Consider the following 13542-nt stretch of genomic DNA (forward strand, 5'->3'; position numbering starts at 1 on the left):
GTGACCATTTGCCAGGTTATTAATAACTAATATGGTGTAGAGATTCACAAGCCTGTGAGGGAATGAAAATTCAGAAATGCTAAGACTATTCAGCAGTGAAAAGGAGGAGCCAGGTTCTGAACAGAAATGACCTTTACCGTCATGCCTTACCCTAGCCTCCTGCCAAGGGAGAGTCCACTGCTAAGGAGAAAGATCTTGGGTCCAATGCAGCAGAAATACACTCGGTTAGAAGCTTTTGGCAAATAGGAGGACTGCCTACCTTTCCTAGTGGGTATGGGTTTGTTAGCTTGCTGGGTTCCACAGCCTTATATGTACCCAAGCAATCAAGGATCTGTGTGGTGAGAAGACACGAGTGAACCCACCAAACCCACCATGGCTACCCATATGCCGGAGATGGAAGAAGGTGGAGTTACCTTTAAACATAAGAGACAGAAGCTGGAGAAATAGAGTGTCTCCCTAAAAGCTAGTAGAATCTTTTCTTTAGAAAATCTAAATAAAACAAAACAAAAGTCAGATATGCTGGGAAATATTTTGGTAATGAACCCTTTGACACTTATTTGTGAAGCATTTAGAATTGTCAGACCAGAACTACAGCTCTGAAACAAATAAAAAAGAATTTCAATTTACTGGGATGATTGCATTTCTTGGGTGAATGATATCTTGCTGTTGATGAAAATCAAAATGGGCCCTGACACTGAACATGCCTTTTTCAAAAAATGCTTGTTTCAAATGGAACGCTGCAGTCATCTCTTTGTCAAGTTCATGTAAATTCAAGAGATTTGGCATGTGTGCAGGGACATGACAGAGTGATAAGGCCCTGAGTGTTATTTTTCACTCTATCTTTTAATTCACATACAGTGGGGTAGTGTATCCACATTTAACTCACCAAAATTCAACTATTTACACTTTGAAAAAAAAAGAGTGTGCACGCAAGAAAGACAAGAATAATATTTTCAATAACATGGGTGATCCTATCTGATATTCCTTTAATTGAGCCCATGCCCGGGAGTAAACATTAAAGGGTAGATGACTGCAGATATGAATTTATGCAGATTTTTATACACAAAACTAGATGTATTACATTTCATGAGTGATCAGAGAAATATTTATGAGTAATGTGGACTGTCATTATCACTTAGGGACTTTAGAATCTAAACTTTAAACAAGGTGAGACTCCACTGTACTGTCCTACATGAGAAAGATGTTTTAAGTTATTATTCTAGTGGGGAAAGAACTTGCTTTGAGCATTCCACACACCTTCAGTGGTCCCCATATGACTAAAGACACGCGTTTACTAGAGACAGTTGGCTGAGGTTTAGAGTTCAGTGATGATCATGAGACATAGCAAAGTAATTAAAGTGAGAATATTAATCTGATTGATAAAATTTTCCTCTTAACTTGCACAAAATACAACCAGGGTTATGAAACCCTCGGGTCTTCTTTTACACAACTAATATTTCTAAGTGTCTGCTATGACAATGAATTAGAATGGGGAATTTGCGGTGAATTCTCAGGGAGGATTTGTAGGAAGGATAGATAAATACATTGTAAATTACAATACAGGAGAAAGTGTGAATAAATGTGCAGATCTGGTAAAACTGTCAACAATGCATAAAACTTTGGAATATAATTATCCTTTAATTATTTACCAATATGGAGGACTTTAAAAACTCTGTCATTTTCTTATAATAGTTGTTTTAATTAGTCTTTAGTTGTTTTAATTAGTCTAATTCTCAACTGTGTTTGCATTTTATGTCATAACTTTTGGCTTTTGCCTATTCAATGATATTATAATTATTTTTCCCTCCTTGATAATAGAACCCAAATTGGCTCAGGGAAGCAACTTCCTTAGGTCACTGGATGCTCACATGACTTAATTCTGCCCAATGAGAAACAAGCAGAAGTCTGTGGAAGTTTCTAGGAAAGTTTTTGCTTTCTTCCTTTAAAGAGAGAATGCCGTTTCTTTTACTTTCTCCTTCCTCGTTCCCTAACTCTCCTCTCCTTTCTTCCTATCTTGAAACAAACATGATATAGATACCCAAGGCAGCTATCTTGTATTCAGGAGGCAACATATTGATGAAACAATCAAATAAACATAAAATTGCCAGCTCTGACATATAGCTGCTGACCAAAAGTCAGCAGACACCTACTCCCAGATATCTTGTTTTGTGAAAGAAAAACAAAAAGCTATGTGTTTAAGACACTGTTATGTGGGCTTCAGTTACTTGCAACCAACCCCTTCCTAAACAATACATCCCTTGAGCGTATATCAAGTGATGATATAGAAGAGGCCAGGAACATGGGTAAAGTCTGAAGGAAGTCAGCCTGGATTTTTGTGTGGTAGTGCCAGTCCTCCAAAGAGCTCATCAATATGCACTTATCATTGGTTCTCACTCATTCATATATTCCTTATCCTCTCACACACATGTTTTCTCTAGATACTCCCCTTCCCTCAAGAAGGTATAGTGTAATAAGGTTGATTTGAAATGTATTCAAATAACTAAAAAAGGTAGAAAAGGCAAAGGCCAAGATAGAGATTATTGTACACGAAAATAGCCCTTTGGGACTGGACTGTTAATTTAAGCTCAGAGGTAGTAAAATGGTTTCGTGGGAGTGGGCCAAATTTCTCGCTTGCCTCCAACAACCCACCCTTCAGGAACAGGGTTGGGAGAATTTTATAAGACCTTAAAAGGGGCATTATACATGAGAACCCGGGAACTGCTAGATTGGGCCCCGATATTCAGGTTCTTTAGCTGTTCTTATGAATATAAAAATATCTTTTGTGCTTTTGCTGTTTATTTGAAAATTCTACTCTATACAAAGGAGAAAGAGGACAGGGACTGAGGGAAGAGGAAGAGAGAGAAAAGTGGGTGTGCTCCTTCCATATCTCATCTTTCCCGAGACTTAGAAGCTAGGTTCAATGACTACAAAGATAAAAATGAAAGAGCCCGATTCTGGACTAGATTGTATCCCCCCAAAATGCATACATTGATACCCTGACCTCCAGTGTAACTGTTCTTGGAGACAGGGTTTTTAGGTGGTAATTAAAGTTAAATGAGACCATAAGGGTATAGCTCTAATCGAATAGATCTGGTGTTTTACAAGAGAAAGAGACACATGGTGTGTACATGGGCAGAGAAAAGGCCAATGTGAGGACACAGCGAGAAGGCAGCCATATGCCAGCCAGGAAGAGAAGTCTCACCAGAAGCCAACCCTGATGACACTTTAATCTCAGGCTTCCATCCTCCAGAACTGTGGGAAAATAAATTTCTGTTGTTTAAGCCTCCTAGTCAGTAATATTCTGGCATGTCAATCCAAGCAGACTATATAAGTAAGCCCCAAGAGGGGGTAAAAATTCAAGATGTGTGTGTGTGGTAAACTAGAAGCCTCAACTGTTTCTTAACGCCAGTTAGCTATCTCACTGGCATCTTTATGTTCATCCTTGATAAACTTTTACACTTCAAATACTTTGTAGACCAAACCTCTGACCAAGTTAGGGATTAAGTATACCCGCAATTTAGAAGAGAATGAAAGATGTTCTTCCTGGGAAATGGTGAAAATTTCCAAGCAGATTTGATCTCCATAGGTAGAAAAGGACAAAGACTCCCTACATGAACACAGACCCTGGAAAATAAAGGACAGGCTACATAATTTGTCCCTTTTGTATTTATTTTGAGCACCTGCAATGTGTCAGGCAGTAGTGGAGGTGGGAGGTATTTGGAAAATAAAGCAGACCTGCCCTCTGATCCTGGGAATGTGATGAAAAATTGTTCAGAGCACAGAGAATGTGGAAGAAATCAAGGGAAGAAAAACTTAATTTAAGAGCAAGGTAAGGAGCAGATTGTGGCAGCTTTGATTTCTGTCTAGGAATTCATTCTTTTTTCTTTTTGGGGGGGAAGGGACCCCAAACCATCTTTATTATACATTTTCATCAGCAGTGGGGGGCACAGCCTTGAGGCACCCCCAGAATTCATTCTTTATGCAGAGGCAAATAGGGAGCCACTGCAGGTCACCAAGCAGGAGAGTACTCTGGTCATAGTTGGCTTTCAGGAATATAAATCTGGAAGCTGCCAATTGATTCAACTGGAGTGGAAAGAAGTTAGAGACTGGAAAACCGGTTAAGGGATATGTACTAAAGTTCAGAAATGATGTCTTGAGAGCCTGAACCAAGGTAGTATCAAAATTATGTGTTTGCTGCCATACACCATATGTTAATATCACCAGAAAATCTCAAGATGAATATATTGTCCTAAATTCACAGAAGTACTATCATGTGTTGGCCTTGAAAAAGCTTCTAAAATACAAAGTTTTATCTTCTACTATCAGAGACAGCAAAGCAAAGGTCATTTGGCCCAGCCTAATTCTGCTGTAACCCGCGAAGTGGCGGCCGCAATGTCCAATGTCCTTTAAATCAGTGAACTCCCAATGTGTTGGCATCAAAAGCCAAAATACCTCCTTCAATCTTGTTGTCATTAATTTCAGCAAATTATGCTAAAACAGAAGGAATTGTGGGATTCAAGTTAGGAGAATAAAGTTTGAATCTCCATTTGGGGACCCTCTAGCTGTAGACCAGGGTAAGGTACTTAAAACATACTTAATCTGTTAAACCTCTTCCTCACCCAGAGCAATATGCTTTAACCACTGGCTGGGGGTGGGGGTGGGAGGAAGCCAATATTTATAGCTTTGCTTTCCATTTTGACCAATTTCAAACCATCAGTGAGATGACAACAAGCTCATTAAATGTCTAAAAATGTAAGAATTGACTCTTCCAAGCCGACATTAGCCAGCTGTAACACACCAGAACTTCCACAGCTCAGTTTTCATATCTGAAAAAGGAGACTCACATCACCTCCCCATAGCCATTGTCAGGATTAAGATAAAACAAATTAAAATACTGAATACAGGGTTATTAGTAGATAAAAGGCATTTCATAAAGATGTGTTCAATATTTACTGAGCACCTACTATGTAGCAGACACTGTCCTAGGAATAAGAGACTCAGCAGAGAACAAAACAAGAGGTCTGTTCACCGGGAATTGACATTCTAAATGGGTAAGATAAATAATAATTTTTTAAAAAATAGATGATAGAGACAGACAGATAACTGGTCAGTCTGGTAGTGATAACTACTAGGAAGAAAAGTCAAACCAGATAAGAATAAGAGGAGAAACGAAGGGTCACTATTTTAGATATGGAGCCAAGGAAGACCTCACTGATGAGGAGACATTTAATGAGAAATGAGTGGAATGAAGGCAAAAGCCATGGGATTATCTGGGGAAGGGTGTCCCAGGCAGGGCAGGAGCTCATGTCAAGCCCTGGGGCAGGCATAGGCTGGGCAGGATTCAGTGACAACAGGAGGCCAGTGGGGTAGAAGAACCTGAGTGAGGTGTCCACTCAGGTGGAAAATGGTGTGAGAACTGAAGCCAAGAGCAGAGGTGAGGTGGGGAGAAAGGCTCAAGCCTTGGCTATGTCTTTGGAGACACAGTGGTCAAGGGCCAGTGACAGAGGGGCCTAGCCTCCTGCCCCTCTGTCTTCCATATAAGGAGTAGCAGTCTCATTCCTTCATTCAAATGTTTGCTCAGATGACAAATATTGACCCAATGACTTCCTTGTGCCGGCATCACTCTTGGCTCTAGAGATAGAAACTGTGAGCAAAACTCAAGACCTTGGTTCTCATGGACCTACCTGGTCATGGAAGGACACAGAAAATACCAAAACATAAATGCACTGGCTAGGCTATGAAGACAATCAGATAAGGTGAGCTGATAGAGTCCCTTTCTTAGATATAAAAATCCTCAGGGGCCAGGATCCTGCTGTCACCCTATGTTTCATCCTGTGTTCTAGCTTGGCATTAACTGGTGCTCTGAGCAACATTACTCTAAACGAATGAAAAACAGCAACCAAAGACGGCTGGCAACAGCCCCAAGAAATCAATAGGGCCTCTATTGTGCTCCAGGCATGAACTTTTTCAAACCAGAGGGTTGAGGAAATGCCAACTCTTTATATAACTAAAAAATCTCTAAGACATGGGGTTTTTGTTTGCTTGGTTTGTTTCTATTTTTGTTTTTTAAACATGGTTCTTAGGACACCTGCCACAAAACCATCTGAGGTTCTTTCTTACCAAATAAAATGCAAATGTCTGGGTGCCAACCCAGACCCACTGAATCAGAGTAACTAGAGAAGGAGCCCAGGAAACTGCCTTTACAACAACCTCCTGGGAAAACTGATGTAGACATTGCTGATGTTTGAGATTCACTGCTCTAAAGCAACAGTAAAATGCACAAGGCTTCTTTTCATCTCAGTTGTAATTGTCTTCACAAAGTATTCTTAAGAAAGCTCTTTTGTAAACTTCCCTTGCAAAAATTCTGCCGCCCCAGTCACAAGCTGACTTTGTTCAGAGAGATGCACCGGGAGACAGCGCCCACGTGATGGGAACATTCCATCAACTGATCCATTCATTCAAAAAATTTCACGGGCAGGGACTCTTGATGGCTACATTGGAAGCGCCTCCCTGTCTGGGGAGCTGAAGGAGAGACTTCTGGAATATTCCCTACCTGTGAAGAGGGCATGGTAGTGGAGGCCCCTCTCTTTGTCCTGATGGGAGCAGACATCAAATAAGTAGGCTTTGATGGGCCCATCAATGAAGTCAGCAGCAAAATCAAAGAGAACCACACCTACCATGGTGACACTTATGGCCCAAACCAGCTTCCTCCTTGGGTTAGCAATCAAAGCTAAAAGAGAAATAAACATCGGTCTCCTAAATCCTGTTTTAGAATAATCCGCATTTTTTTATTTTGACCTAAACACCCCGTCATCAAATTATCTCCCTTGTTTTCATTTTGCATTGTTTTTTCAAATAAAAACAACTCCATTATTTTTTCAGATTTTAAAATTATGCAAGTGAATGTCCAGAAAAGACAAATCTAGAGAGACAGAAAGTAAATTAGTGGTTGCCCAGGGCTGCTGCATAGGAAAAAATGGGAAGTGACTAATGATGAAGAATGGGTCTTTTGGGGGGATGATAAAAATGCTTTGGAATTACAGAGCAATGATGGTTGCACAACCCTATGAACATACTTTCAATAAGCACAGAATTGTATACTTTTAAACAGTGAAATTTCTGGTTTGTGAAATATCTCTTTAAATAAAAAGTTATGCATGTTTATTGTCAACAATTCCAACGAAACAGAAAAAGTTGAGGAAAATCCTTCAAATCCCAGCCCCAGCGAAGATCATCTTTGAGGCATCCTTTTGCACACTTCCACACATACAGACATCAATGTACGCTAGTCCCCAAAGGCAATGCTTCTCAGACTTTGGTGTGCTTTAACTATCCCTTGTGCATCTCATTAAAACATAGATTGCTGGTTCATTTCCCAACTCTCTGATTCAACAGGTCTGAGATGGGGCTGATAATTGGCATCTCTGACAGCTCCTGCGGATGCTGATGCTGCAGGTCAGAGGCCAGGCTTTTGAAGAGCTCGGCCACAGAAATGTGGCAGTTTAGGCACCTCTATAATCAACTTTTCTCATATCTTTTCATTTCAGTTAATGAATAAATTCCTCACAATTTTTAACAGCTAAAATAATGTTCATTCTATGGATATGCTGTAATTCCTTCACCTAGTCTCCAACAGAAGATGCATTGTTGTCTCCCTTGCCTTTGGTTTATTTTTTTAATTTGAGAGTAACATAGAATATATGCACATTAAAAATTAAAAATTACAGTATAAAAATAAGTGAAAAATAAACCTAGCCTCCACTTTACACCTTCAGTCCTTCATACCCCTCCCTAGAGGCCACAATTCTTATCAGCTTTTTGTTAATTCTTCCAGAAGTATCCTACATTTACACATTTCTGCTTTCTTTTATTTAAAAAAAAAGAAAAATGTATGCTATTTTTAACAGTCCTTTCTAAATGCAATTTTTATGTACGACCACCACTTATTGATTAATTGGTAGCTGATTAATGGTTACAAAAAAGTGCCCAGCACCAGGCTTGATTTGCCCAGAATCTGCAGTGCAAATGTGTCCCCTTGAGCTAGTGGGCTTATGCCCTGTACCCAGTAAAAGGTTCTGTGCAAAACTATAAACAGAATTAACTCTCATTTGGACACACAGGTGACATATTGTAAATATTTATGGAACTATTTGGCATCTGGACCATTTGATGAAGTATTAAATAGAGCATAATTGGTTCAAGAAGAAACACAATTGATAAACAGGCAAAAATATTTAATTTGATAAAGCAAATAAAAACTTAATCCTATTTTAAAATCTTCACAACAAAAGACAATGCATGTTGATATTTCCAGAAGGCTCTCCAACCACAGGCTTTGGGTTATTCAAAGGTGGAAGTTCATTGTAACCTAGGCATGATCACCAGTACTCACCAAATTCTACGAAATGACAAATAAATTTACATTCTCTTTCTATAGAGTTGCACATGAGGACACTTATCCCTGCCTGCCCCCCTTGTGCAGTCCGCTTACCTGCTACAACAGTGTCCCCATTGAGGTATAGAGCCATGCCGATGAGCATCATGATGCCCAGGGTAAGGATATAGGGTCTCCGGCGGCCCCACCTGGAATGGCAGTGGTCGCTGGCTGATCCGACCACAGGCTGCAGCAGGAATCCCAGGATAGGGCTGAGGAGCCACACCATGCTGTACAGACTCTTGGGCAGACCCACGCTGAGCAGAACTGGGGTCACATACGCCGCCTCCACCGCATAGCAGAACTCTCGCCCGAACATGACCATGCTGTGCATGATGAGTCTGCCCATGGGTCTTTTGGGCGGCTCCGCAGAGACAAAGGGGGCTTCCTCAGCTAGGGATCTGTAAGTGTGGAGGCCAGGCTGTCCACTGTTGCCACCCATAGCCACTTGGTGAGCCTACCACCTCCGGCGTGGTTCTCAGGTCTGTGCTCCAAACTGGATTTGACATGGAGCCTGGCTAAGCAACTACCAGAGATGGTCAGGCTGGGGGAGGGGCTCAAATTCTTTCATGCCTCTAAGATCACAAGTTATGATGAGAGGGAAGGCGTGGCGTGGCGCTAGAAAGCATGACAGAGATTAGCTGCTGTGAGCCCTCTGGCTCCTTAGAATGTTTGAATGTTTTTCTAAAGGGATCTTCCTTTGTAATGTGTTCGTTTCTCTCTCTCTCCCTCTCTCCCTTTTCCTCCCTCCCTCCCTCTCTTCCTCTTTCTCTCTCTCTCTCTCTTCTGCCCCCTTTCTTTTTCTTTCACACACACACAAACTGATCACACACGTGCTTTTGAGATAAAGCCTTATAACACAGGGTTAAATTAAAATATAAATGGGCTGCTATTGCTTTATAAACTTCTTATTATAGATATTCTGTCCTTTCCTGACTATAAGTTTTCTACACACACAGCTCAGGAGTCAAACAACTAGACTTAAAATGGTGGGAGGTCACACCTTTCCTCAGTTTCATATCACCCTGATATTTTCCCTTATTGCACTTATCACATTTTATAACTAGGCAGCTCTGTGTTTATTCTGTAACCTGTGTTAGTCTTTGATTGCCCTAAGAGCAGAGATCAGGTCTGTTTTACTCATTATGGTATCCCCAGCAACTAAGATGATACCTGGCACCTAGTAGGTACTCAACAAATATTTGCTAAAGGAATTATTGAATGAATAAAACGTATACACTACATTTTGTAGTGCCAGTCAATTGCCCATTTGCTCAGATGTTTCTTTCTGAGTTATTTATTTTATAGGACTACACTTCCCAGCTTCCCTTGCTCTCTGACACCTTGGTAGATTTGGCTAATGGAAAGCCTTGGTTAAAAGATATGGGGCAGAAGGGAAGAAGCCAGGGTATTTTCCCCTCTTTGTTGTCTCTGGCAGTTGCTGCATCTCCAAGGTGGGTCTATCTGCCACCAGGCTTCTGAATCTAGGTAACACTATCTTTCCCATCATCCCTGCACCCTAGGAGTGGTCCTGGTGGCCTTTTTTTGGCTCATGTCTGGGTTGCTTCACTATCTCCTTAGTTTCTCAGCTTTTTCATCACCATTGTAATTCACTAAATTAAATCTCCTTTGTTTTATGAATGGGTTATATTTTCCTTGCTGGACCCTGAATTCAGATGAAAAGTCCAAGTTGTAAGGGAGACATAGTTTTATAAGAAGGGGCCCAAAATGCTTTAAGAGCAAGACTTGGGGTCAGGATATTAAAGTTTAAATTCTGATTTTTTCCCTCTTCCTAGCTGTATTCACCTGGACAAAAATCACTTTAACTGGTGTTTCTCAAATTGTGTGCCAAGGCACCCTGTACATTACAGTGAATTCACAGAAGTATCTCAGGATATTTAAATTTTTGAACAGAGTAAACAAAGTAAAACAACATCTGTCAGGTATCACATGCACTACTAGTGAGGTCATTCATACTTGCAAACATAAGATTGCACTACAGTCCTTTCAATGATTTTATATTTCCATGAACCTGGGTTTTACACAGTCATTGTGATAAAAAGCAAGTACTCTATAAAAGTCAACATGGAACAAAAATGAGGGTAGCAGTGTCCAATCTGATTCCAAGATGAGATGCTGCACAGTGTTCAATGGGTGCATATGCCCCCTTAGTAAATAACTGTGATTAACAATGAAATAAAATGGAAAATATGATGTTTTCTTTTTTTTTTTTTTTTTTTTTTTTTTGAGTTGGAGTCTCACTCCATCGCCCAGACTGGAGTGCAGTGGCCGCTGCCAGCCACCGCAGCCTCGACCTGCTGGGCTCCAGCGATCCTTCCGCCTCAGCCTTCCAAGTAGTCGGAATTACAGGCATGCGCTACCATGCCTGGCTGATTTTTTGATTTATTGTAGAGATGAGGTCTCGATGCCCAGGCGAGTCTCGAACCCGCGGGCTCAGGCAATCCACTCACCTCAGCCTCCCAAAGGTGCGGGATTACAGACTGAGCCACCGAGCCTGGCGATGTTTTCTTTTGATTTATGTGTATTACATTTTTCAAATAGCTAATAAGTTGTTAGGACATAAATACTTAATGTTTTTGGAACTACTTATTTATAAATTGAATGTTTAGGTATTTCTTTTGGCTGAGAGCACCATGAAAATATTACTGAGACACCAAGGAAGACATGAACTAAGAAGCTCAAGGATATTCTAAGTCTCTGTTTCCTCGTCTGTAAAACAAAGAAAACTGACCTACTTTCCCCTTATGATTGATAGTTGAAGAGCAATAGAGACACTATATATAATGGTTTTTACTAGCTGCCCACCCAACATCCACACCTTCCATCCTTACACAACCTTAATTAGGTTATTGAACACCTCCCCCCCATTCCTTGCATGCCCATGCACTTTGGGAAGCTGAGTCTAGGGCATCTCTGGGAACAGGATGGCTTCATCCAAGGATGATGATCCTACCTTCTCTGCCAACTACTGATATTGGAATGGCTTTGACTTAACTCAATCCAAGGCAAGGAGACACAAGATGAGGCATGCTGAGGACTCCTGAGATATTTCTCTTCTTCTGAATGCTGTGTTTGGGTATAAGATCCATAGCTTGTCATCAGCCTGAATATGAAGTGAACATATGGAGGTTATGAACTTGGCAGCCCAGAGAATTACAGTGAAACAGGGCCCAAGTAACGGGATACAGGTAACCCTAAAACTCAGAAACAAGAAATCCATGTTTTAACAGTATTTTCATCCCTCTGAACTCTAGGTTATGATACAAAATATTTCCTTATTGTTTCAGACATAGTTACTTGCAGTTGAAGGCAACCAGATTTCATATAGGTGAAAATATTTTGCAAATATAAAGTGCAATGTAATTGTTGCTGAAGCCCAAAATGTGTTTAGAGAAAAGAAACATGAATACAGAGACAAGAGGCCCAGATGCAACCAGTCACCCTGTTTCATGTGACTTGTTTTATGATCAAAAGAGTTAAATAAATGTATACCAAACTATGTCTTCAAGAATATAATTCCAGGGCACAAAACTTCAATAAGGGTACCTGGTCCCAAACCAGGCAAATGAGGACAAATGGGAGGCCCAAACTTCACCTGTACGATGATCACTTATGTACCTATTCCTGAATTGTACCCCACATTTTTAACATATATAAATTAATTGAAGAAAAAAAGAAATATAATTCCTCTTTCAATGTGTCATCTTCAATTGCCAAGGCTCCTCTTCCTCTCTCCTTAAAGCTTCTTATTTTCTCCTTACTCGCCCCCTGGTCTATTTCTAAATCTACAATGTCTCAAAAGATGACTGAAAAAAGAGGAAGAGTAACATTTTCTGCACAGGGTTTTCTTAGACTCATCAGAAGAAGGGAAGTATTGTTACAGCAACTGCAGCAACTCACTAGGAACAGGAATGAAGGCACTCAGAACAGGCACTGGAGACCAAGAGGAGAATTGAAGGTGTTTATTCCAGAAATCCCAGGCAGAGTAGCCTCCCAAAACCTGAGCCCTGACCGTCAGTTTCAAACTGCTTTTATAGAGCTTTTTGTGGTTACAACATACATGGGTTTGCCATTTGTGGGTTTACAATTTTAAATTTAGAACTGGGAATGATGACTTCCACAACAAGCACTGAAGTAGATAGCTTTATGGACATTTCCATATGAGATGCAGTAAAGCATGTTTACAGAAGCAGAGATTGCGGTTAAGGGAAATGGCATGCAGCTGCTTGCTTAAGACCCTTGAGGTCAGCTTTCCTGCTTAATTCCTGTTTTTCTATCTCAGTAGGGTCATTAACTAAGCTACTAACCTTGCTTATATATTCATTATTGAACATTTCGCCACCTACCAAAACCAATTGTTCATCTGAACATTTTGTGCAAAGCCAATTAATTACAGAAATCGGTATTCTAAGCTAGCCCGTTTATAGATTTTTGCCAACTTGCTTTTATCCTTTCTCTCACTGATCTACTCAACAGGTATTTTTTTTGAGCATCTATCATAACAATAACCAAGGTAAAAAGATTTGGTTCACAACCATTAGAACAGTGCTACTCAAATTGCAGTCATTAAACCAGAATCATTAAAATCATCTAGAAGCTTGGAAGAAATACTAATCCACGGGTCCCACTTCAGAGCCACTGCAACAGAATCTCAGAGGGTGGGGCCCAAATCTGTGTGTATAAGTATCTCCATGTGATTCCTTTATTTGCTCTAGATGATTCTTTTTCCTACTCTAGGAACTTCTGGCTTAGTCAAGAGTCTTGTATACTATAATAAAAGCAGTGATTATCCTTGGAGATATGTACAAAGTGTGATGGGAACATCAAGGACCTTAAGAATAGGAGCTAACAATCCTGAGCACCTAGGGCAGTCAGGCACTTCACCAGGCATTGTCTTAGATATCACCATCATAAAGTGAGAGTCATCCTACATTTCATCACCACTGTTCAAAACTACCTGGGGGTTGAGAAGTACAGAAAGTATCACAAAGAAGGCTGTGTTTGAGCCAAACCTGAGTTTGCTAGATCAACAAGCTAGAGCAAAAGAGGGGTTGTAGTCCTGGAAAATGATGCAGTATATGGAAAGG

The 13542-nt window shown here is 40.5% G+C and overlaps 1 protein-coding gene across 1 annotated transcript in view; it reads right to left on the reverse strand.

Annotated features, from left to right (window-relative positions):
• The window catches only part of SLC45A2 (solute carrier family 45 member 2), a 39032-nt gene extending 30079 nt beyond the window's left edge, over positions 1–8953 (reverse strand). The window contains exons 1-2 of the mRNA XM_008060633.1: positions 8492–8953; positions 6554–6730 (exon numbers count right to left, since the gene is read on the reverse strand). Of these exons, the coding sequence (XP_008058824.1) occupies positions 6554–6730; positions 8492–8876 (562 nt within the window). The 5' untranslated portion in view covers positions 8877–8953. The remainder of the gene's footprint in view (positions 1–6553; positions 6731–8491) is intronic.
• Positions 8954–13542: the final 4589 nt, after the last annotated feature.

The sequence above is a fragment of the Carlito syrichta genome, unplaced genomic scaffold, assembly GCF_000164805.1.
Source record: "Carlito syrichta isolate Samal-C Ts95f unplaced genomic scaffold, Tarsius_syrichta-2.0.1 Scaffold304682, whole genome shotgun sequence".
Classification (NCBI taxonomy): domain Eukaryota; kingdom Metazoa; phylum Chordata; class Mammalia; order Primates; family Tarsiidae; genus Carlito; species Carlito syrichta.